The 26,554-nt window shown below is 39.3% G+C and overlaps 1 protein-coding gene across 5 annotated transcripts in view; it reads left to right on the top strand.

Moving 5' to 3' along the window:
* USP24 (ubiquitin specific peptidase 24) overlaps positions 1 to 26,554 on the top strand; it is a 171,855-nt gene that overhangs the window by 137,687 nt on the left and 7,614 nt on the right. For 4 of the 5 annotated variants that reach the window (XM_064282027.1, XM_064282026.1, XM_064282025.1 and 1 more), the window contains exons 56-65: positions 4,914 to 5,010; positions 7,369 to 7,485; positions 8,191 to 8,283; positions 9,848 to 9,950; positions 16,860 to 16,981; positions 17,953 to 18,066; positions 20,776 to 20,841; positions 22,908 to 22,970; positions 24,540 to 24,622; positions 26,243 to 26,318. In XM_064282027.1, the coding sequence (XP_064138097.1) occupies positions 4,914 to 5,010; positions 7,369 to 7,485; positions 8,191 to 8,283; positions 9,848 to 9,950; positions 16,860 to 16,981; positions 17,953 to 18,066; positions 20,776 to 20,841; positions 22,908 to 22,970; positions 24,540 to 24,622; positions 26,243 to 26,318 (934 nt within the window). Of the gene's footprint in view, positions 1 to 4,913; positions 5,011 to 7,368; positions 7,486 to 8,190; positions 8,284 to 9,847; positions 9,951 to 12,959; positions 16,814 to 16,859; positions 16,982 to 17,952; positions 18,067 to 20,775; positions 20,842 to 22,907; positions 22,971 to 24,539; positions 24,623 to 26,242; positions 26,319 to 26,554 lie in introns of those variants that run through there. The other variant, XM_064282028.1, reaches the window with a different exon arrangement.

Genomic DNA, 26,554 nt, shown 5'->3' with positions numbered 1-26,554 from the left:
AATACTCTGCTCAAAAACAACTGGGTTATAAAAGACATCAAGGGTGCAATGAAGAAATTCATAGAATCCAGTGAAAATGAAAACACTTCCAATCAAAACCTTTGGGACACAGCGAAAGCAGTGCTCAGAGGTCAATTTATATCAATAAATGCACACATACAAAAAGAAGAAAGGGCCAAAATCAAAGAATTATCTGTACGACTTGAGCAAATAGAAAGAGAGCAGCAAAAGAAACCCTTAGGCACCAGAAGAAAGCGAACAGTGAAAATTAGAGCAGAGTTAAATGAAATAGAGAACAGAAAAACAGTTGAAAGAGTTAACAAGACCAAACGCTGGTTCTTTGAAAACATTAACAAATTGATAAACCATTGGCCAAACTGACGAAAGAAAAACAGGTGAGGGCCGAATAGGAAATGAGATGACAGTATCACAACAGACCCAAGTGAAAGTAAAAGAATCATGTCAGATTACTATGAAAAATTGCACTCTAACAAATTTGAAATCCTAGAAGGAATGGATGAATTTCTAGAAACACTACCTATCTAAACTAACACAAACAGAGGTAGAACAACTAAATAGACCCATAAAAAAAGAAGAGATTGAAAAAGTAATCAAAAAATTCCCAACCAAAAAAAGCCCTGGCCTGGACGGCTTCACTGCAGAGTTCTACCAAACTTCAGAGAAGAGGTAACACCACTACTACTAAAGGTATTTCAGAGCATAGAAAAGGACGGAATACTCCCAAACTTATTCTATGAAGCCACCGTATCCCTGATACCAAAACCAGGTAAAGACACCATAAAAAAAGAAAATTACAGACCTATATCCCTCATGAACTTAGATGCCAAAATCCTCAACAAAATTCTGGCCAAGAGAATTCAACAACATATCAACATATCAAAAAAATAATTCACTATGACCAAGTGGGATTTATACCAGGTATGCAGGGATGGTTTAACGTTAGAAAAACAATGTAATCCATCATATAAAATAAAAGACAAGAATCATGATTTTATCAATTGATGCAGAAAAGGTATTTGACAGAGTTCAATACCCATTCATGATAAAAACTCTCAACAAAATAGGAATAGAAGGAAAACTCCTCTGCATGATAAAGGGCATTTATACAAAGCCAACAGCCAGCATCATCCTAAATGGAGAGAGCCTGAAAGCATTCCCCTTGAGATCGGGAACCAGAGAAGGATGCCCTTTATTACCTTCTTAACTCAACATTGTAGGGGAGGTCCTAGCCAGAGCAATTAGGCTAGATAAAGAAATAAAGGGCATCCAGATTGGTAAGGAAGAAGTAAAAGTATCTCTATTTGCAGATGACATGATCTTATATACAGAAAACCTTAAAAGAAGCCTCAAGAAAAGTACTGGAACTAATCGAAGAGTTTAGCGGACTGCCAGGATACAAGATAAACGTACAAAAGTCAGTTGGATTCCTCTACACCAACAAAAACAACACTGAAGAGGAAATCACCAAATCAATACCATTTACAGTAGCCCCCAGAAGATAAAATACTTAGGAATAAATCTTACCAGAGATGTAAAAGACCTATGAAAAGAAAACTACAGGAAACCAGAAGAGACCTGCATAAGTGGAAAAACATACCTAGCTCATGGATAGAGAGACTTAACATTGTAAAAATGTCTGTTCTACCCAAAGCCATCTAGAGATACAACGCAATTCCGATCCAAATTCCAATGCCATTTTTTAATGAGATGGAGAAACAAATCACCAACTTCATATGGGAGGGAAAGAAACCCCAGATAATTAAAGCATTACTGAAAAAGAAGAACAAAGCGGGAGGCCTCACTCTGTCTTATTTTAGAACCTCTTATACCACCACCACAGTGGTCAGAACAGCCTGTTACTGGTGCAACAACAGATGCATAGACTAATGGAACAGAACTGAGAATCCAGACATAAATCCATCCACATATGAGCAGCTGATATTTGACAAAGTCCCAAAGTCAGTTAAATGGGGAAAAGACAGTCTCTTTAACAAATGGTGCTGGCATAACTGGATATCCATCTGCAAAAAAAATGAAACAAAACCCATACCTCACACCATGCACAAAAACTAACTGACAGTGGATCAAAGACCTAAATATAAAATCTAAAACGATAAAGATCATGGAAGAAAAAATGGGGACATCTCTAGGAGTCCTAATACATTGCATAAAGAGTATACAAAACATTACTAACAGTGCAGAAGAGAAACTAGATAAATGGGAGTTCCTAAAAATCAAACACCTATGCTCATCCAAAGAGTTCACCAAAAGAGTAAAATGATTACCTACAGACTGGGAAAAAGTTTTTAGCTATGACATTCCCAATTAGCATCTCGTCTGTAAATTCGAAATGATATTGCAAAAACTCAACTACAGAAAGACAAATAACCCAATTAAAAAATGGGCAAAAGATATGAATAGACACTTCGCTAAAGAAGACAGTCAGGTAGCTAACAGATACATGAGGAAAATGCTCACGATCATTAGCCATTACAGAAATGCAAATCAAAACTATGATGAGATTCCATCTCACTCCGACAAGGCTGACATTAATCCAAAAAACGCAAAATAATAAATGTTGGAGAGGCTGTGGAGAGACTGGAACACTTATACACTGCTGGTGGGAATATAAAATGGTACAGCTACTTTGGAAATCCCTTTGGTGCTTCCTTAAAAAGCTAGAAATAGAACTACCATACGATCCAGAAATCCCACTCCTTGGAATATATCCTAGGGAAATAAGAGCCTTTACACGAACAGATACATGAACACCCATGTTCATTGCAGTATTGGTTATAATAGCAAAAAGATAGAAGCAATGAAGCGGCCCATCAACAGATGAACAGATAAATTATTGTATATTCACACAATGGAATACTACGCATCGATAAAGAACAACGATGAATCCATGAAACATTTCATAACGTGGAGAAATCTGGAAGGCATTATGCTGAGTGAAATTACTCAGTTGCAAAAGGAAAATATTGTATGAGACCAGTATTTTAAGAACTCGAAAAATAGCTCAAACACAGAAGAAAATATTCTTTGGTGGTTACAGGGAGGTAGGGAGGGAGAGGGGTTTTCATTAATTAGATAGTAGATAAGAACTATTTTAGGTGAAGGGAAAGACAACTCAGAATACAGGCGAGGTCAGCACAACTGGACTAAACCAAAAGCAAAGAAGTTTCTGGAATAAACTGAATGCTTTGAAGGCCCACGTAGCAGGGGCAGGGGTTTGGGGACCATGGTTTCAGGGGACATCTAAGCCGATTGGCATAATAAGATCTATTAAGAAAACATTCTGCGTCCCACTTTGGAGAATGGCATCTGGGGTCTTAAACACTAGCAGGCGGCCATCTAAGATGCATCAATTGGTCTCTAACCTGGAGCAAAGGAGAATGAAGAACACCAAAGACACAAGGTAGTTATGAGCCCAAGAGACAGAAAGGGCCACATAAACCAGAGACTACATCCATCCTGAGACCAGAAAAACTAGATGGTGCCCGGCTACAACCGATAACTGCCCTGATGGGGAACATAACAGAGAACCCCTGATGTAGCAGGAGAACAGTGGGATGCAGACCCCAAATTTTCATAAAAGACCAGACTTAATGGTCTGACTGAGACTAGAAGGACCCCAGAGGTCATGGTCCCCAGACCTTCTGTTAGCCCAAGACAGGAACAATTCCCAAAGCCAACTCTTCAGACAGGCATTGGACTGGACTGTGGAGTAGAAAACGATATTGGTGAAGAGTGAGCTTCTTGGACCAAGTAGACACATGAGACTGTGAGCAGCTCCTGTCTGGAGAAGAAATGAGAAGGCAGAGGGGGTCAGAAGCTGGCCGAATGGACACAAAAATAGAGAGTGGAGGAAAGGAGTGTGCTGTCTCATTAGAGGGAGAGCAACCAGGAATATATAATAAGGTGTATATAAGTTTTTGTAAGGGAGACTGGCTTGTTTTGTGAACTTTCACTTAAAGCACAATAAAAAAAATTTTTTTTAAATGTCAGCAATGATAGATGCATTTTCACTTTGCTGATTATGATACTGGTTGTCACGTCAAAGTGAGAGCATAAAGGTGTGCGGGTTACCTAGTTGCTCTCAGGTCATTACCATCATGATGCAGCCCCACAAAGCAGCTATTTCTGCCTAACAGTGCCTTCCACCACGTCTAATACTGCCTCATCTATCCAGTGGGAATACTGTAAGACCCCATCTCACAGGGTGTTTTAAGGATTGAATTAAATAATGCATATCCAGTGCTTAGGATAGTCTCTGACTGTAACACTGCAAGTGCCTAATAAATGTTAACCGCTGAGATGATGATGATGATGACGTTGACGATGATAGGAGAAGAATGGAAGGAACAAGGACCTTTTCTATCTCAAATGCTTCCAGGAGGGCTAAGTAATAAGTAAAGGTTGGGGTAGGGGAGGGAAGCGGAGAGGAAAGTAAAAGAATACAAATATAGGTGCAAAGAGGGATCACAAGGTGCTATCTGGTCTCTAAACTTTAACTGGTATCTTATTCTGAGAAACTGAAGGAGTGTCAGATCTACTCCTTAATTTACAGAACTCATAAGATGTTAGGTTCTTTGCCTTCATATACCTTTAAGTCCAAATCTACATTTATACAGATGTTCATTTTAGGGGTAGAGAGAAAGAAATAGAAAAAAAAAAAAATCCACCTTTCAGTGTTCAAGGGTTCTGTTTTCCTGTTTGACTTCCTCCTTTATGGTGGCCCATGAGTGTGTACTGAAGTTCTCAGAAGACTTGAGCCAAGGCCTTTGAGGAATTTTGTTTCTAGGACATTATCTGGGACCTGTGATGGAAAGGTTGGAGTTACGAGAAGTCTGTGTTGCTTTCTGACACTGTATTTCTCTTTATTTTAGGATTTTCTTGTTGGAGTGCAGTGTGAGAGAAGTACGAGTTGCTGTATCCACTATTCTGGAGAAAACTCTAGATAGTGCCTTGTTTTATCAGGATAAGGTCAGTCTCGTTTTTAGATCTTACATGTTCATCCTGTTAAATGCTCATAGTAAGAAACAGCACCTAGGATTGGAGTCTGGTACTTTTGCCACATAAAATGCACTATCTTTCTGATAAGTTCCGGGGTAGAAGGCATGCTGTCCCTTCCTCCTCATATCGCAGGAACCAGGGTAGGCTAGAATTTTAGGTCTGCTTTTGATCTGCTTCAGGATTTTCTCTCTAGAACACCCCCTTTTCAGAGTTCTCTCTCAGGAGTTTGTATTACATCTCTCTGAACTGAGACTAACCTGAGCCTAGGACTCTAGTCTAGACCAGCAGACATTTTGAGCTGCCGCCGGCTTTGTCTGTTTTTCCCATAAGCTATTTTGCTGATCAGACCTGTAGTTGATAACCAAACTAAATAATGTCATTCTCTCAGGGGCATTAGCCAGAACAGTTCCTTCATGGATCTCTTTTATTCCCCAGCCTTTGTTTCTGTTCCTGTAAATTTCTTCTTCCTAACCCTATTTTCTGCAACATATCTTCTGGTTCACAGTTCCACTTACACACATGCTAAAACAAACTGTGGTATTTATTGCCATCCTCACTCCCCAAAGATGTAAAAGTCTTAGGGAAATAAATGATACACATTTTAAGTCTGATCTTTCAATATGTTATTAAGCCTTACAGCAGCTGTTTCCCAAGTTTGCTGTTTCAAACAGCTGACACTACATGGAAAACTTTGAAAAATGTTATTTTCAGAACTAATTGGCTCCTTGTAAATATTGGCTGGAGGCAGTGTGTCTTAATGAACTGAATACAATTCTAGGAATTGCTGCTTCAAATTCAGATTTTGGCTTTGCTATGCAACCTTGAGCAAGTCCTTTCAGGAGGATGTTATCTAGATGTAGTGCCTAGTACCCAAGCACTTAGTTCCTGCAGCATTACCTGGCCCAGGATGCGCTGTTAGTCCAGAGACGCTCGAGAGCTTTGCTCAGTCCAGAATGAACCAGGAGGTCTAATATGCCATTTAGGAAGGACCTAGAAGAAGACTATCTGTCAATTCCAGGAATCATGAGGAAGTTGAGGTTTACTCAGAGGCAGTGTTTTTAAACAGCAGAACCTTTTTTCAAGCAAATGTTACCTGGATGCAAGAATATATAATACAGGTCATTGGGAGCTGCTCTAGGTCAGGTCAGGGCGGGATGTGCAGCCCTGCCTTCACAGGACCTGTGGACAGTTTGAATACCATTGCACTGAGATACTCCTGTGGAATTACTTCTAAGCTGCATCAAGATTACTTAACACGAGGACCTTCCTCCCGTGTATCAACTGAAACAAAGGATGAAAGCAGAATTAGTGCAGTCTCCCTAAGGATTGGGGTCTGGCCATAACATATCACCCCACCAACCTCTAAAGGCAGGACTGCAGGTGATAGAAAGGGAAGGGACTGGAGGACATAACCATGGAAGCAATTTACCTCAGTAAATTCTATTTGATATCCAGCTGATGTATCTTATGTCTTTTTTTTCCCCCCCTCCATGATGGAAATGGTGCCTCTTGCCACCCACTTTAAATTGTAAAGTACTTTGAAAATGAAGTGCTATGTAAATGCTAACTTTTACTGTTTTTATAATGGATGTGACAGGGAGGATGGGAATATTTCAAAAGTCTATACATCTTCAGAGGGAGTGAACTAATAAGAGTAGTAAGCCTGGTCTTAATTCTCAGATCACAGATGAATTTATAGGGACTTGTCCAAAAATATAGCTGGGGTGGGAGGGAGAGAAGAACAATGTGATAACCAAAATGGCTTCTAAACAAATAAAATGTTTTTCAAAGCTTTCCATGAGGCGTCAGCGAGCTTTCAAGTAAGTTCACAGTTGAGTCGATATTACCGTTGTCATTCTGTCAGGCTGTTGCTCTCCATTTGCTCCATTGGCTTAATTTCTAGCCCCTCTGCCTGTGTCTGTGTTTTTATTCTTTGCATCTGTGATTATGTGAAGAAGTAGCATAGTGGAGGGAGGGATTCAGAAATACTTCTCCCCTAAGCGCCCTGCCTTTTTTTAAGAGATAGAATTTGACTCTGGAGAAAATGTGGCCATTAGGCAGTAGAATCATGCCCTTGATTCTGAACTCTAGGAAACAGCCAGGTTTTCCTTTTATTAATTACGTCTCCCGTACTAATCTTTCCTTGAAAGGTAAAACTGATAATTCTGTATTTGCTCTCTAATACATAAATCCATCTGAATCTGAGACTGGACTGTATCAATCTGACTTTCCTTTTGTTCTTATGGTGATTTATTTCAAATCAATACTGTTACAAATGTCTTTCTTATACTCTTTTTCTTCATGTAATTTCACCTTTCCTCTAACCAGTTAAACAGCCTTCATCAGTTACTGGACGTACTACTAGCTCTGTTGGACAAAGATGTTCCAGAAAATTGTAAAAACTGTGCTCAGTACTTTTTCCTCTTCAACACTTTTGTACAAAAGGTAAATGATTTTTTTTTTTCTAATGTCATTTCATATTACATGCTAAGTCTTACTGTATTTATAATGGCTGTGAAGGAAAGAAATTCACTTTTCAGTGTTCAAGGGTCCTGTTTTACTGTTTGGATTTTAGTCTAAAGGAAAAAAAATGACAAAGGATTTTAAATGTGGAAAAATGTCTAGCCAATATAGGATCTGGTCAATAAAGGATCTATATGATATGATTTTATAAGTTTTTAAAACCTTGATTTGTGCAGTGCATTACTTGCAAGAATTCTGATACAGGTAGATATAGTTACTTACTGATAATAGTAGGAGTCTGCATTTAAACTAGTGGCTAATTGTATTTTTGGTAGCCATTTCAAGCAGTGTGAGGCTATTGGAACTCAAGAATTTTTTTAATTAGATTTTAATAAGTGCCTTCTTGGAAACCCTGGTGGTGTAGCGGTTAAATGCTAACCAAGAGGCTGGCAGTCTGAATCCACTAGGTGCTCCTTGGAAACACTATGGGGCAGTTCTGTTCTGTCCTGTAGGGTCGCTGTGAGTCAGAATCAACTCAGCGTCCATGGGTTTGGTTTTTTGGTTTTCTTTATGTAAATCATAGCATTTAAAAAATATATTGACAATACTTCATTTTTAACTATGTTTTTAAAACAAATTTTTATCTGGATAGGAATATAATTTATCATTCTTGGTATCTTATGACAGCAAGGCATTAGGGCTGGAGATCTTCTCCTGAGGCATTCAGCTCTGCGACACATGATCAACTTTCTCCTAGGGGCCAGTCGGCAAAACAACCAGGTAATGACCGCTTCTAGAGTCCCGGTGAATCAGCCAGGGTTTTCATAGCTGCTTTCTTTCCTATTGTAAGTGGTTGATATTTAAATTTCATAAGAGTCCAATTACTAGTACTACATATATTTTAAAATTCTTTGGAGTTCAGTTATTTTTACAACTTCTTCATAGAATTTAGTCTAATAATAACCCATGGAAATGAGTGACTAGATCTGTGTGAAATGCTGCGTGCCATGGGAGGGAAAGGTGGATTCTGACTGGGGGCTTACAAGCAAGGAATAGGCAGCACTGGGGAGCTCCACCTCTCCTCCTTTGGGGCTGTGAACAAGGCTGTTCTGATGCTAATAACAAGGCCAAAATTCAAAAGTGAAGTTGTACTCTTATAAGTGGAATGATATTGTTACAAATAGAACACCCTCTTTCAGGAAATGAAAGGGAAGTTGTTTTATAATAAAAGGACTGCAGATATATATTAGAAAAAGTGGCTCTCTTGCTATGAGTTGGAATCGACTCAACGGCAGTGGTTATTGGTATGTTTCCCACTGTATCTCTTTTTTTTGATAGACTTGAAATACACAAAATGTTAACATGCCGTAATGATAAGCCCTATAATGGAGAACCTATTACCTGCCAGACAGAACTGGTCACTTCATATGCCATACTTCATACTTCTGATACTCACAGTTCAGTAAAGTAGGCAGTTTTCTCCCCATGTTAAGGGCAAGAAATAAAGCACAGAGAAGTAACCTGTTCAGGGTTTCAAGGCTCTGGTGATTTCAAAGCCTGAGTGAAATATATATGCATTCTGTATGTAATACATTGCACCGACAAGGTTTTCCCTCAGCCTTCCCTTTCTTTATTAAGGGAGATGGGCTTGCTGCTTAGGCCTCCTCTCAGCTTCCTGTCATATCACTATGCTGCTCTTACTCTTCAGTATTAAAAAACCAGTACTGACACTGTAACATGCTGTGTATTAATACTTTGTTGAGATCTGCAATAGCTAGTTTTTACGTCAAGCCCTTCTGTATCAGGAATTCCATTGACTCTAATGATTGATTTAAATTTGCTGTAATTCAGCTGCACATGTAATTAATAATCGTCTTGCATTTATGAAGCACATTTTTACTTTTGAAAACATTCTCATTTTTAATATTTAATTTGATCCTCACAGCCACAAAGTAGGCAGAACAGGTAGCATACGAAGCGATGAGACACTGTTACGGGAAAAACTTGTCCACGTTGGTACAGCACAGTATGTGGCCAGGCCTCCTGATCCCCTGCTCCGCTCCACAGGCTTTTCCCTTTATACTAATGAACAGAAAAACTACCTGGCACATCAGTACATAAACTGAATACATGAATGGATTTGATTTAGAATGTGAGTAAATAATGTCTAGGGGAAAAACACATTCGAGCTACCTTAACACCTATGTGACTTTTTTTTACCTTGACCTCTTCTGTCAAGTTTTGAGAAATATTTGTGGCCCAAAAATACCATGAACCGGCAAATCATCTCCTTTTTCATGTTATCTCTAACCAAAACACTAATGGCTATCTTCTCTGGTGCCAGATACGTCGATGGAGTTCAGCACAAGCCCGAGAATTTGGGAATCTTCACAATACAGTGGCATTACTGGTTTTGCATTCAGATGTCTCTTCCCAAAGGAATGTCGGTAAGTTTTTATATCTTTAATACACCAGAAAAGTAAAGGCATACTGAATTTATCTAGCATGGAGAGTAATTGTGTTAGCATTTAAATGGATGTTACTTGTTTGTAGTTTGGCTCATTGATATGTGAGGAGCACTTAAAAGTTTTTGTTTTAATTCATGTTAAACTCCACCTTATTTATTAATTTGTCACATTAGAAAAAATGAATCAATCATTTCTTGGGGGAGGGAGTTATATAAATATTAAAAAGAAAAAACAGCTCAAGGATTAAAAGCTAATTCAAAGTCCATTCATCACTGTAATTGGCACAACAGATTTAGTGGGGAAAAATAGGCAAGGTGTGGGTTGGAGCATCCTAGTCAAGTGAACTTGACCCAGCCACCTGGCCATTCTAATCAGGATGAAATAGGAATATTAAAAACATAAACCACCGAACCTTCGGGACACAGCAAAAGCAGTGCTCAGAGGTCAATTTATATCAATAAATGCACACATACAAAAAGAAGAAAGGGCCAAAATCAAAGAATCATCCTTACAACTTGAATGAATAGAAAGAGAGCAACAAAAGAAACCCTCAGGCACCAGAAGAAAACAAATGATAAAAATTAGAGCAGAACTAAATGAAATAGAAAACAAGAAAAACAGTTGAAAGAATTAACGAGACCAAAAGCTGGTTCTTTGAAAAAATCAACAAAATTAATAAACCATTGGCCGCACTGACAAAAGAAAAACAGGAGAGGAGGCAAATAACCCAAATGAGAAATGAAATGGGCGATATTATAGCAGACCCAACTGACATTAAAAGAATCATATCAGATTACTATGAAAAATTATATTCTAACAAATTTGAAAACATAGAAGAAATGGATGAATTCCTAGAAACACACTACCTACCTAAACTAACACAGAGGTAGAACAACTAAATAGACCCATAACAAAAGAAGAGATTGAAAAAGTAATCAAAAACTCCCAACAAAAAAAAGTCCTGGCCCGGACGGCTTCACTGCAGAGTTCTACCAAACTTTCAGAGAAGAATTAACACCACTAATACTAAAGGTATTTCAGAGCATACAAAAGGACGGAATACTCCCAAACTCATTCTATGAAGCCAGCATATCCCTGATACCAAAACCAGGTAAAGACACCATAGAAAAAGAAAATTACAGACCTATATCTCTCATAAACTTAGATGCAGAAATCCTCAACAAAATTCTAGCCAATGGAATTCAACAACATATCAAAAAAATAATTCACCATGACCAAGTGGAACTCATACCAGGCATGCAGGGATGGTTCAACATTAGAAAAACAATTAATGTAACCCATCATATAAATAAAACAAAAGACAAGAATCACATGGTTTTATCCATTGATGCAGAAAAGGCATTTGACAAAGATCAACACCCATTCATGATAAAAACTCTCAGCAAAATAGGAATAGAAGGAAAATTACTCAGCGTAATAAAGGGCCTTTATACAAAGCCAATAGCCAACATCATACTAAATGGAGAGAGCCTGAAAGCATTCCCTTTGAGATCGGGAACCAGACAAGGATGCCCATTATCACCGCGCTTATTCAACATTGTGTTGGAGGTCCTTCCTAGCCAGAGCAGTTAGGCAAGATAATGAAATAACGGGCATCCAGATTGGCAAGGAAGAAGTAATACTATCTCTGTTTGCAGGCGACATGATCTTATACACAGAAAACGAGATAAACATACAAAAATCAGTTGGATTCCTCTACACCAACAAAAAGAACATCGAAGAGGAAATCACCAAATCAATTCCATTTACAGTAGCCCCCAAGAAGATAAAATACTTTGGAATAAATCTTACCAGAGATGTAAAAGACTTATACAAAGAAAACTTCAAAAACATAACCCCCCTAGGAGTTGTTGTTAGGTGCCATCGAGTCGGTTCCGACTCATAGCGACCCTATGCACAACAAAACGAAACACTGCCTGGTCCTGCGCCATCCGTACAATCGTTGTTATGCTCGAGCTCATCGTTGCAGCCACTATGTCAGTTTACCTCGTTGAGGGTCTTTCTCTTTTCTGCAGACCTTGTACTCTGCTAAGCATGATGTCGTTCTCCAAGGACTGATCCCTCCTGACAACATGTCCAAACTGTGTAAGACGCAGCCTTGCCATCCTTGCCTCTAAGGAGCATCCTGGTGTACTCCTAAGACAGATTTGTTCTTTCTTTTGGCAGTCCACGGTATATTCAATATTCTTCGCCAACACCACAGTTCAGAGCCATCAATAATTCTTTGGTCTTCCTTATTCATTGTCCAGCTTTCATATGCATATGATGTGATTGAAAATACCATGGCTTGAGTCAGGTGCACCTTAGTCTTCAAGGTGACATCTTTGCTCTTCAACACTTTAAAGAGGTCCTTTGCAGCAGATTTACCCAATGCAATGCATCTTTTGATTTCTTGACTGCTGCTTCCATGGCTGTTGATTGTGGATCCAAGTAAAATGAAATCCTTGACAACTTCAATCTTTTCTCCATTTATCATGATGTTGCTCATTGGTCCAGTTGTGAGGATTTTTGTTTTCTTTATGTTGAGATGTAATCCATACTGAAGGCTGTGGTCTCTGATCTTCATTAGTAAGTGCTTCAAGTCCTCTTCACTTTCAGCAAGCAAGGTTGTGTCATCTGCGTAATGCAGGCTGTTAATAAGTCTTCCTCCAATCCTGATGCCCCGTTCTTCTTCATATAGTCCAGCTTCTCGGATTATTTGCTCAGCATACAGATTGAATAGGTATGGTGAAAGAATACAACCCTGACGCACACCTTTCCTGACTTTAAACCAGTCAGTATCCCCTTGTTCTGTCCAAACAACTGCCTCTGGATCTATGTAAAGTTTCCTCATGAGCACAATTAAGTGTTCTGGAATTCCCGTTCTTCGCAACGTTATCCATAATTTGTTGTGATTCATACAGTCGAATGCCTTTGCATAGTCAATAAAACACAGGTAAACGTCCTTCTGGTATTCTTTTCTTTCAGCCAGGATCCATCTGACATCAGCAATGATATCCCTGGTTCCACGTCCTCTTCTGAAACCAGCCTGAATTTCTGGCAGTTTCCTGTTGATATACTGCTGCAGCCGTTTTTGAATGATCTTCAGCAAAATTTTGCTTGCGTGTGATTTTAATATTGTTTTATAATTTCTACATTTGGTTGGATCAGCTTTCTTGGGAATAGGCATAAATATGGATCTCTTCTAGTCAGTTGGCTAGGAAGCTGTCTTCCATATTTCTTGGCATAGATGAGTGAGCACCTCCAGCGCTGCATCTATTTGTTGAAACATCTCAGTTGATATTCCATCAATTCCTGGAGCCTTGTTTTTTGCCAGCGCCTTCAGAGCAGCTTGGACTTCTTCCTTTAGTACCATCGGTTCCTGATCTTACGCCACCTCTTGAAATGGTTGAACATTGACTAATTCTTTTTGGTATAATGACTCTGTGTATTCCTTCCATCTTCTTTTGATGCTTCCTGTGTCGTTTAATATTTGTCCCATAGAATCCTTCAGTATTGGAACTCAAGGCTTGAATTTTTTCTTCAGTTCTTTCAGCTTGAGAAACGCCGAGCATGTTCTTCCCTTTTGGTTTTCCATCTCCAGCTCTTTGCACATGTCATTATAATACTTTGTCTTCTCGAGATGCCCTTTGAAATCTTCAGTTCTTTTACTTCATCAATTCTTCCTTTTGCTTTAGCTGCTCGACATTCAAGAGCAAGTTTGAGAGTCTCCTCTGATCTCCATCTTGGTCTTTTCTTTCTTTCCTATCTTTTCAATGACCTCTTCCTTTCTTCATGTATGATATCCTTGATGTCATGCCATAGCTCATCTGGTCTTCGGTCACTAGTGTTCAGTGCATCAAATCTATTCTTGAGATGGTCTCTAAATTCAGGTGGGATATACTTAAGGTCATATTTTGGGTCTTGTGGACTTGCTCTGATGTTCTTAAGTTTCAGCTTGAACTTGCATATGAGCAATTGATGGTCTGTTCCACAGTCGGCTCCTGACCTTGTTCTGACTGGTGATATTGAGCTTTTCCATCGTCTCTTTCCACAGATTTAGTCAATTTGATTTCTGTGTGTTCCATCTGGTGAGGTCCATATGTATAGTTGCCATTTATGTTGGTGAAAGAAGGTATTTACAATGAAGAAGCCGTTGGTCTTGCAAAATTCTATCATTCGATCTCCAGCATTGTTTCTATCACCAAGGCCATATTTTCCAACTACTGATCTTCCTTCTTTGTTTCCAACTTTGGCATTCCCATCACCAGTAATTATCAATTCATCTTGATTGCATGTTCGATCAATTTCAGACTGCAGCAGCTGATAAAAATCTTGTATTTCTTCATCTTTGGCTCTAGTGGTTGGTGCGTAAATTTGAACAATAGTCATATTAACTGATCTTCCTTGTAGGCGTATGGATATTATGCTATCACTGACAGCGTTGTACTTCGGGATAGATCTTGAAGCATTCTTTTTGGCCATGAATGCAACACCATTCCTCTTCAAGTTGCCATTCTCAGCATAAAAAAGAATTCTCAGCATAGTAGACTACAAAATAGAGAGAGAGAGAGAGAGAGTCATATAGTAGACTATATGATTGTCCAATTCAGAATGGCCAATACCAGTCCATTTCAGCTCACTAATGCTTAGGATATAGATGTCTATTCATTCCATTTCATTTTTGATGATTTCCAATTTTCCTAGATTCCTACTTCGTACATTCTAGGTTCCAATTATTAATGGATGTTTGCAGCTGTTTCTTCTCATTTTGAGTTATGCCACATCAGCAAATGAAGGTCCCGAAAGCTTGACTCCATCCACGTCATTAAGGTCGACTCTACTTTGAGTAGGCAGCTCTTCCCCAGTCATCTTTTGAGTGCCTTCCAAGCTGAGGGGCTCATCTTCCAGCACTGTATCAGACAGTGTTCCGCTGCTATTCATAATGTTTTCACTGGCTAATGCTTTTCAGAAGTAGGCTGCCGGGTCCTTCTTCCTAGTCTGTCTTAGTCTGGAAGCTCAGCTGAAACCTGTTCTCCATGGGTGACCCTGGTGGTATCAAAATACCGGTGGCATAGCTTCCAGCATCACGGCAACACACAAGCCCCCACAGTACAACACACCGACAGACATGTGGGGGCCCCTAGGAGTAGTAAGGATTAATGAGCTACAGTGTTATTAAAGTACTTGGAAAAAACAAAGACGGTTGGGATATGAGCTGTGTCACTGAAATATCTTTGAATATAACATGTAGTTAGTAGTGTTTTCTGTTTCGCCACCAAGAACCAGCAGCACAGTGGTCATTTAATATAGCAGAGGCATAAATTGTCCCTATATGTTTATCCTATATCCTGCCCATGGAAGCAGCAGTCAAGAAATCAAACAACATATTGCACTGGGCAAATCTGCTGCAAAAGAGCACTCAAAAGTGTTAAAAAGCAAAGACGTTACTTTGAGGACTGAGGTGTGCCTGACCCAAGCCATGGTATTTTCAGTTGCCTCATATGCATACAAGAACAGAACAATGAATAAGACCGAAGAAGTGATGCCTTTGAATTACGGTGTTGGTGAAGAATATTAAATATACCGCAGACTGCCAGAAGAATGAACAAATAAATATGTCTTAGAAGAAGTACAGCCAGAATGTTTCTTAGAAGTGAGGATGGTGAGACTTTGTCTCACATACTTGGGACATATTATCTGGAGGGACCAGTCCTTGGAGAAGGACGTCATGCTTGGTAAAGTAGAGGGTCAGCGAAAGAGAGGAAGACCCTCAATAAGATGGGTTGACACGGTGACTGCAATGATGGGCTCTAGCTAGCAACAATTGTGAAGATGGTGCAGGACTAGGAAGTGTTCCATTCTGTTGTGCATACGGTCGCTATGAGTCAGAACCAACTCTGGCACCTCACAACAACAAAAGATATCCTGCCCTCTTTGTGTACTGTGTTTTTATGTTGTTCCTCAGCCTTGTCATGACAGTACCAACAACAATAACAGTAATAATAGAACAACAAAGCAGCTGAGGTTCTTCAGTGCTTCTTGTGTGTTATGCCTTTACATGGTGCTTTAGATTTTTTGTGTTTAATCCCCACAGCAACCCTATGAGGGATATCATCCCTGTCAAAAATGAGGAAACTAAGTACAAAGAGATTTAATACCTTCTTCCGGGTCTCACAGCTAGTAAATGGCATCATAGCCAGTGTGAGAATACAAGCAGCCTGAGCCCAAGCCTATGCTCTCATCCCCTGTCCCCCACCACTTCCCCTGTGGTAGGGTTTTAATGTCCTCTGGACAGAAAGATCCAGAGGCATGAGACTAAAGATCACAGAGCGTCACTGTGATCTAGAAATGCTTATGAATTTCTAAAGGAACATTGGGATGGAGGGGGCACTCCCAAACTCTGACTCATTTATCCAGAAAGACTAAGCCACCTAATTCGTGAATTCAGACAGGTTTGTAAAAGAAAATTAGAGTATAGGTCCTTGTTTTTCTAGCAAATGGTGTAATCCCTTCCATATGGGTTGATTCTGCTTGGCATAGGTGGCATTAGCCATTATTTGAGGACAGTTGTTAGAGGAACAAAAGTATATTGGTCCAGTGTCTCTGCAGAGGAAGCCTTGGGCATTTTATTCCTATACTATTTATATTTTTACCTCTTTGAAAGATTGTCTTGGGTGGGGGACACCAGGAATTAGGAAATAGGTAAACATTTTATCTTATTGTCTACATGTCTGGCTTTCCCACTAGACTGAGGAATCGAGTCTTCAGTTCTAAGCTGTTGTGTACGTGAATCTTGAGAGAGTCACCTTACCTTATGGGTATTTACTTTATGAAATTACCACCAAGTGAGATTGATTTGTGTTTTGTTTCTTTGGTCTCCTAAAGCACCTGGTATATTTAAACAAAGGACGCCCATTAGCATTGCTCCTTCCAGCCCTCTGCTGCCCCTCCACAAGGAAGTAGAAGCCTTATTGTTCTTGTCTGAAGGGAAGCCTTACCTGTTAGAGGTATGTACTTGTTATGCTAAAGCCATTTTCTTTTTATTTTAATTATTTTCTTGTATTTGAGGAAAATGCCTTTTGTTACTAAATTTTGCATATTATTGTAATGAAGAGTATTGTGTGGCCCATCCTCGATCTGAGTGAGTCCCTTCCCCTTCCTCCCAGAGCTACCCTGTTAAGAATTGACTCTTCTGATCCTTTCTCTGTTACTTGATTTACATCTACGTGAATCTATGAACAGTATATCATACTGGTTTTTAAAATTACATCCACAGTACTGTGCTGTATACTGCCCCCCCAACTCAAAATTATGTGCTTTTTTGGATCTGTCTGTAATTATAGGCAGTCCCTGGATTATGAATGTCTCCAGGTTATGAACTTCTGTACAAACCTTATGTTCAACCCGTAGTTATGAGCCAACCCCTGTAAAGCCTGTTATATTAAAAACATGAGATAACATGCAATGGTTCATAATAAGCAACAGGTGCTACTTTGCAACACACACCAAGAAGTTATTATTAATGTATTATTAAGCATGTATCTCAAAGTGTTTCTTTTATGTTTTTTTATGCATAGAAAGGTACACTATATATAATGCAAGCATCTGATTATGTTAGATATGAACCATACCTAAATGTTTGGACTTACGTACAAATTTGAATTAAACACAGATTTAGGAATGGAACCCGTTCGTAATCAGGGGACTGCCTGAACTTTAATCTCTTGGGATATTTGCTTTTGAAAATCTGATGAAAGTGATTCTCTCCCAAAAAGAAGGCACATATTTCCGCAAAATCATTTTAAATTTCAGAAAGGCTCAGACACCCCGAAATTTATTCATAGGCCTCTAGCAGTTAAGAAACCCAATTTGAGACAATGTTGGTGATACTGGGTAAATTTCAGCTAAAGCCAATTATCACAGATTGACTATTAACTGTGACCTTAGGAAAGGTTACTCCCATTTTATCTTCCTCTAGGTAATGTTCGCTTTGCGAGAGTTGACGGGCTCGCTCTTGGCACTAATTGAGATGGTGGTGTACTGCTGCTTCTGTAATGAGCATTTTTCCTTCACCATGCTGCACTTCATTAAGGTAAGACCTCAGCCAAACCTAGTGATAGCCTGCTAGTCCTTGGTTGGGGCTTCAGGAGAGCACTTCTTTGTTCCCAGGCAATAAACTTCTTAATAACCTTATTGTTTTTCCTAATCAAAAAATAGTATAGCCTTGTTTTAGAAAATGCAGGGAAATAAATGAATTAAAAAAAAAGAACTCATCCCACCATTCATTGACAATCAGCATGAACATTCTCTTGTGTTTCCTTATTATTCCCTATGCGTGTATTTTGACATAATTGGGATTTTATTATCTTTATGATTTTGTGTCTTTTTTCACTTGAGATTAAAATAATTATTCCCCATATCACTCAGAGTTATCTGTGATCCTATTTCATCCTCTCGTGTACTATAATTTACGTAACCATTCCTTTCCCAGTAGTGCACATTTGCATTATGTTCATTGTTTATTAAGAATAATAGTTAAGAATAATGCTGTGATGGCCATTATTATGCAAAAAATTTTTTTCTCAATTTCTCGTTATTTCTATACACAACATTTTAAAAATCAAAAGTAGTTTTTTTTTTCCCCACTTTCTGAAATAGTGTATAGTTAATTATGAAGCTTTGGTAATTCTAAAACCTGTTGCTGTCAAATCATTTCTAATAGTGACCCTATAGGACAGAGTAGCACTGTCCCACGGGGCTTCCAAGGCTGTAATCTTTACAGAAGCAGACTGCCTCATCTTTCTCCTACAGAGCAGCTGGTGAATTCAAACTGCTGACCTTTCAGTTAACAGCTGAGCACTTAACCACTGCACCACCAGGGCTCCTGTTTTTGTTAATATAGAAACTACTGTGACTTACATTGCACTTACTGGGTACCAGGCACTGTTCCAAGCATGTTAATATTTAATTCTCAAGTAGTCTTATGAGGTGGATAATATTATCATCATCTTACAGTTGAAAAAGAACGGAGGCACAGAGTAACTAACTTGCCCAAGACCACACAACTATTAAGACGCAGAATGGATATTTAAACCTGGCAGTCTGGCTCCAGGGCCCGTGCTCTTAATCTGTTTACCTACCCTTGTAGATATTACTAGAAACACCTGTAAACCTCATTACTTTTTTTTTTTTAATTTTAATTGCGCTTTAAGTGACAGTTTGCAAATCAAGTCACTCTCTCATACAAAAATCTATACAAGCCTTGCTATATACTCCTAATTGCTCTCCCCCTAATGAGACAGCACACTTCTTCCCTCCACTCTCTCTTTTCGTGTCCGTTTGGCCAGCATCTGACCCCCTCTGCCCTCCCATCTCCCCTCCAAAGAGGAGACGCCAACATAGTCTCATGTGTCTACTTGATCCAAGAAGCTTACTCCTCACCAGTATCATTTTCTACCCCATTTTTCAGTCCAATCCCTGTCTGCAGAGTTGGCTTTGGGAATGGTTCCTGTCTTGGGCTAACAGAAGGTCTGGGGACCATGACCGCTGGGGTTCTTCTAGTCTTAGTCAGACCATTAAGTCTGGTCTTTTTATGTGAATTTGGGGTCTGCATCCCACTGCTCTCCTGCTCCCTCAGGGGCTCTCCGTTGTGTTCCCTGTCAGAGCAGTCATCGGCTGTAGCCGGGCACCATTTAGTTCTTCTGGTCTCAGGCTGATGTAGTCTCTGTAAACCTCATTACTTTTTAATCTTCATTTTTAATTACTGGAATAAACATTACTTTATTGTATGTCAAAAATTAAAACATACAACATCCACTTTGACTACCACCAACCCCTCTTCTCCACCTTACCCCAGGGACCAACATTGTCATGTTGCCTGTTTCCTTCCAGGCCTCTCTGTGTGAATTTATACCATGTGTGTTAGTTTGTGCCCACAGAATTTCTGCCATACTTTCTCACCTGCCCCGGTATTTATAATGATGGCACATCTGGTATTAACAAAGGAGCAGGTGATTAGTGGACTGTGTTTGTAGGTCCTTATTAAAATTGTTCTGCCCTCAGCCTTTTCTGTACAGACCTGTATCAGAGATTGTTAATCACTTCTGTTTACTGTTCACTAATTATCTGGCCTTGGGCAGTTTTCTTCCTCTGCAAAACAGGAGGAAATGTTACTTGCCTTCCCAGCTTGTGAGGATTCAGGGAGGTTATGGAAGGTGCTTACTTAGTGCTGTACCTGGCACCTTGGAAGTGTGTATTGTAATATGATGCCCTTTTCTACCATGTATGTGTATAAATGTATTAAAGTTCCCAAAGGAGTATGAGTTTTATAACCTTACTTTCTTCACTTGGTGTATCTAGGGAAATTTTTCTATTTCATAAGCTGACTTTTTTATGTACTTCTCTCATAGCATACTTACCTCAGAGCATTTTCATTTGCGTTCTCATAGCTACACCAGCCTTTTCTGGAACATAATAGGATATGTATAAATAAAATACAAACGTAAAGTTGGGCCTGTTTAGTGACTTAAAGTTCTCCCCTTTCTTGTCTTCCTTTCTTCCTCCGTCCTTATTCATAATTTCACAGTAAAGCATCACAGAGTATTGCAGCTGGAAGAGTCCTCAGAGATTATTTATTTCAATCTCTAGATTTGGTATTTGGGGAAACTAAAACTCAGAAAGGGGAATTACACTTGCCCAAGGTCAGCCAGATAGCAGTGGAACTAGGGCTTGGGTCCAAGGTTATTGATTGTTTTTCCACTGAAGAGTTACTGGAATTTTTATGCTTCTAAAAACATTTCAGAACCAACTAGAAACAGCTCCACCCCATGAATTAAAGAATACGTTCCAACTACTTCATGAGATTTTGGTAAGTCATAAATGTTGTGGTTCACTTATATTCAGATATGTATTAGTAAGCGTGTGTTTATAAGTAAAATGTCAGGTGTCCTTTTTATTGTTTTTCCATTTATTTGGTCTACATTTATTGAATCTCCATAGAGATCAGTCAATGTGCTTTATTGATTCAGAGGTAAGCTGTAATAGAATTCTACCTCATAGGAATGCACAGCTTAGTGAGGGAGCCAGACAAGTACATAAGCGATTACAGTGCAGAGAATGAAGGCCTATGAGGCCTTAACTATAGATAAGGCACTGTGCTACCCACAAATATTATATCATTTAAACCTCATGCTAACCCTCTGAGGTAAATTACTGGCTCTATGGTTTATCAAGTCTAAGACACCATGATTTTATAAAGCACAATTATTTAATGGACTACTAAAAAAAATTATAAAAGCCATTAAACTGTAAAATCTAATTTTACAGTTATAAGATACATCCCAGTTTCAGAGATGTGAAAAGCAGGGGGCAGAAGTCAGTTATAATCAGTGAAATACACTATTACTGGAAACAGGCTTAGCGAAGTCGAGTGATTTTCCCCAAGCCACCTGGCAGTAAGCGGTAGAGCCAGGATTTGAGCCTGGCAACTGGCTCTAGAGCTCATGCTCTCCCCCAAAATGCTGAGTTGCTGAGTGAATTGTAAGTATATGGTATGACTAGAAGAAGGAGTGGGGGGGCTGACTCGAGTTTGGGAAAAGAAACTCCAAACCAGATCACAAAGGACTTCAGGTACCAATGCTAAGGCGTGTGGACTTTTATTATAGGCCAGTGGTCCTGGTGGCCACATTCAAGCCTATAGGCTTGTTTTGCTTGGCCCACAGCCTGTTTTCCTTGATTTCTGAATTTCTGCCTGCCTTGAAAAATCAGGCACATATGGTCGTATTGGCCCCATTTCCTGCATGCCACAGTCGACCAGAGCAGTAGCAGTGTGTTCTCTCTGAATGCGGCGTGTGTTTTCCAACTCCCCACAGTCCTCACTACCCCTTATTTTCTGATACTTAGCCTACATTGTTCGTTTTGGTTGTCTTCCTGGCCTCTGTAGGCATTTAAGTCTGCAACCCCTGCCATCTGTGATGGGGAACCATGGAAGGGTTTTAAGCTGGGGAGTGACATGACCCAATTTGTGCTTTAGAAAGATCCCTCTGAAGGAATCTCTTTGAAGGGTGGGCTAAAGAAGGAAGCAAGATCGGGAATTGAGAGACCACATAGAGTTCATGGCAATAATCTGAATGAGAAATAAAAGGGCTTGCACTACAAAGGAAGCAGCAGGACTAGAAAGACCAAGAAGCTTTTGGGAAGTGAATCAAGAAGTTTTGAATTGATTATTACAAATTAATGAGAGATACTAGCCCAAAGGCTCCTTAGAGAGGGACTGTGTTCCCTTTAGATGCCAGATACTTAATATAGACCTTGGCACAGAGCAGGCATTTAATAAACACCTGAATAAGGAAATCCATCATACATGCCATTTATAAAAAAGCTTTTCTTTCTGGTCCTTTACCTCCATTTGGTCCTAGTGCTTTTACAAACTTCGGAAGATTATTAATTCTCAAAGGTAGGACTACATTATTCATCTGAACAACAACAGACTCGTATAGATTACTATACTGTGCACAGTTTATTGCTAAGCACTAGGAAAATAGTAATGAGGAAGACCCAAATCCAGCCCTTCACATCAGCTTGTAGAGCCTGTAATAAACCAAAACTTTAATACATTTTTAGTAAACAAGTTAAACCATAAACCTCCTATCCTTAGGATCTTGAAATATACTTCTTTGTAACCCACAAAGAACTGTAGATGGAGTTCATATATAAAGATAGGAAATGATTGGATCTTCAAATATTACTTAATGGTTTTTCATCTTTAAAATTTACGATATTTTTACAATATATGGCGATGACATATTTGTTTATATTGGTTTTTTTAAGTTAGAAACTAAATTAGTTACTTGAATGGAACTATAAAGAAGCACCGGTGACCATAACATACGTTCCTCCTTTCACTTACCAACCTTTGTTTCCTTCTTTTCACAGGTCATTGAAGATCCCATACAAGTAGAACGAGTCAAATTTGTGTTTGAGACAGAAAATGGATTACTAGGCAAGTATGCCAGGCTTAAATGAAGATGGCAGTGGTGAATATGTGGATCCGCTGCTGTTTTAGCCAGTCTCCTCACTGACAGGTCTGCTTCCTGCTGCCCCTCCCTGGCTTAGATCAGTGAATAGTACATCCTAAGTCTTGTCAGGGCCATTGGATTCCCACGTTTTAATCAGGAGAATTAAAGCCGCACGGGATCTTACCACCCTGAACGCTCCCACTTTTCATCGGCAAGATGCACCTTGGGGTCCTTTTAGCTGGTAATATAAGATCCAGGGGTCCTGTGACCTTTTTAAGTAAGCTCAAGGCTACTTTCTGTTTCAAGAAGCCTGTCATTGCACTCTGCAACCATTGGGAAAGAAAAAACCTAAAACCATAGGCTCAGGTTGTTGCCCAGCATATGAAATGTGATTATCTTTTTACACGTGGTATGACTTTACCCAAATTTCTGTTGTCTACTCATAAAGGTGTGTTGGCAGGGCTTCCTTTTTCAGAAAGCTAAATTGGCTTTAATAAGCTATTTATTAGAAAAGGTTTGGTTTTAAAAAAATGTTATTCAACTCCCACCATCTATCTACATTTCCAGTTAATCTGAGTCATTTTAGATTTTGTTATGAATTAAGGGGAGATTTAGGGCCCTCTTATATTATGAAGGATCCCTGGTGTAGTGGTTAAGAGCACAGGCCGCTAACCAAAAGGTCAGCAGTTCAGATCCACCAGCTGCTCTTTGGAAACCCTATGTTGCAGTTCTCCTCCATCCTGTAGGGTCCCTGTGAGTCGGAATTGACTTGACAGCAATGGGTATATTATCAAAAGGAGCCCTGGTGCCGCAGTGGTTAAAGCAGTCGGCTGCTAACCAAAAGGTTGGAAGTTCAAACCCACCGTTCCATTCCACAGGAGAAAGATGTGGCAGTCTCCTTCTATAAAGATTTACATCTTTGGAAACTCTGTAGGGCCACTATGAATCAGAATCAACTCAACAGCGATGGGTTTGGTTTGGTATATTGCAAAAATGAGACCTAAGGTAAAAAAAATTCTGTAGCCACAGCTTTCCAGGCCACCCGACTTGGAATGGTGCACTTAGAGCAGTACCCATGCTTTTAAAACATGTGGACTGTAAACTTCTCAGGAGCAGAGACCAGAGTTTACTTATCTGTAAATCTTTGAAGCACATAGCAGGGGCTCAGGAAATACGTGTTGAGCTAAACTAATACCGTAATTTTCCATCTGTCAGACTAAAGTGCTATAACTAGTGTTCTCTTGGTAGCTTGTTGTATGGAAAAATCTGGAGGTCTTTAGGTGAATAATCAGCTGGTATAAATTTTAGTTCCTTTTCAGTTCCTCTAAAAGCCAAGCTTTCACCACCCTGGGTGTTTCTGAACACTATTTGGAGTAGTGTTTCTAACCATTAGAGTTTGGGGGATCCTGCTGAGTCGAGTACCACTATGCTTTGAGCTGTTCTTACCTGCTTATCCATACAATTCATAAATTTTCAGAACAACAGAGCTTGTTATTTAGACATGCTTTCAGTGTAGTGTTTTATTGTTAACATTTCCTCTTCTCTTCACTTAGCTTTGATGCACCACAGTAATCACGTGGACAGCAGTCGCTGCTACCAGTGTGTCAAATTTCTTGTAACTCTTGCTCAAAAGTGAGTACTGGCTTGAAATGCAGGGGGGAGTGCTGTTTGAGTTAAAAGTCAAATATACCTGGGAAAAATTCTGCCTTGTCTCAGGACCGAGAGAGTCTGACTCAGGTCGTGTTTACTTCGAAGGTACAGAAACATCTTCAAATGATCCCACAAGGGATGAAGAGAACCATCAAAAGAGTAGCAGATCTTGTAGAATTCAAGAAAAAAACCTGAACAACCCAGGCTGTATATAGGGAGGGCAGGAATCAAAGCAGATTTGGGGACCTTAAAATAAGAGGCCTTCACTCAAGCCCTCTTTCATTATTGAAAGAGCCACTAACTCTTTCAGACTCTAGGTCCTCAATTTCAAAATAGTGTCTTAAGAAATCATGTTACCTATAGCTGTGGAGCACTAATGAACCCAGGTTCTGTGCTAAGGACTTGTCCTATGTTATCTCATATAACCTTTGCAACAACCTTATGAGGTTAGGTATTGTCATTAGTCTCATATCACAGGTGGTTTAAGTGACAGGCCTGGAATCATAGAGGTAGTATCTGAACACAGGTTGGTTGACTTCAAAGCGAAGGTTCTCGATATTAGAAGGGACCTTCGTGGTTAGCTAGTTCAACTCCCTTATTTTGTACACAGGCGAACAAAAAACAGAGGGGTGTGTGATAACCCAAGGTTATTGAGCAGACTACACTGCCATCATGGACTCTTTCACCAAGCCTTCTTTATAGCCTAATTTATTCTGCTTCAGATGTTTTCTATTCTTAGGCATGGGAATTGCCATCCTTAGATTTATTCCAAAATAAGAATGAGAAATCTGTTGGGCATTTGAACTTTCTAAACAGATACGAATTAGAGCCCATTTGAAATAATGCATGAACATGCGCCGTCCAAACGGCGTAGTATTGTGGACACAGATGGCTATCATCCTACTACAATTGGGGGTTCATTAATTAGGCTTGATATTAGCAGCATGTCATCGTAAGTATTTGCCTAAACGGTGACATTTCTAAGTAGTATTGGGGCCAGATGGTATGGTCTGATACCAGCAGATACTTAGTCCAAATAGCAAAGATAATATTAAAAAACCAAAGAAATCTTTATGTGCACTTCCATATCCATCTTACACACACATTATTGGCAATGTCACCCTCAGCATTTTTCAAATGTGAAGAACAGCTTTCTAGATATGCAAATAAAAATGGAGGGGGGGTCTCTAGGGCCATGCTTTAAAAATGTTTTCCCCATAATTTCATTCCTTTGTTATCATTCAAGTCATAAGAGTTAAAGACTAATTTTACTATATCCAAGGAGTTTATTCAGTATATAACAATTTGTTGTGGAATTTTCGTTCTGTTTTGTTTTTCATCTTCAAGCTGAATTTTAATAGAACTGAATTTGGAAGTTAGAGAGATGGAAGACCTTTCACCACACATTTACCTTTTAGTGCCTTTAGAGGTTTAAACCCTTGAATGTATTACCTATGCAAACCAAAAAAAGGGAAAAATTTAATATAAAAATAACTGAATTTTAATGCAAGCAGCATGCATGTCAGAATAAAAGCACTGTAGGTTAAACGAGTACAGTTCACAGAAAGCATTTGACTAATAAAAATATTCTTCAATAACCAGGTGTCCGGCTGCTAAAGAATATTTCAAGGAGAATTCCCATCATTGGAGTTGGGCTGTACAGTGGTTACAAAAGAAGGTAATTGAATTTTGAACTTTTCTGACTATGTCATAACAATCAATAATAGCGCCTCTTTTCAGGAAAAAAATCTTTTAGAGACTGACCTTAAGGTGTTTTCAGACTTCAGACATTTTAGTATAGTTGATACCTGCCTTTGTCATTAAATTAGCGCCTTCATGCATGTGACTTAAGGCTTTAGGTTGGAAAGTAGGAACGGTTATGTGAGAAGCAGTGTTCTGTTGAAGCCTTGAGAG

Source organism: Loxodonta africana, chromosome 3 (assembly GCF_030014295.1).
Source record: "Loxodonta africana isolate mLoxAfr1 chromosome 3, mLoxAfr1.hap2, whole genome shotgun sequence".
Classification (NCBI taxonomy): Eukaryota; Metazoa; Chordata; class Mammalia; order Proboscidea; family Elephantidae; genus Loxodonta; species Loxodonta africana.
This window is presented reverse-complemented; position numbering and strand designations above follow the sequence as displayed.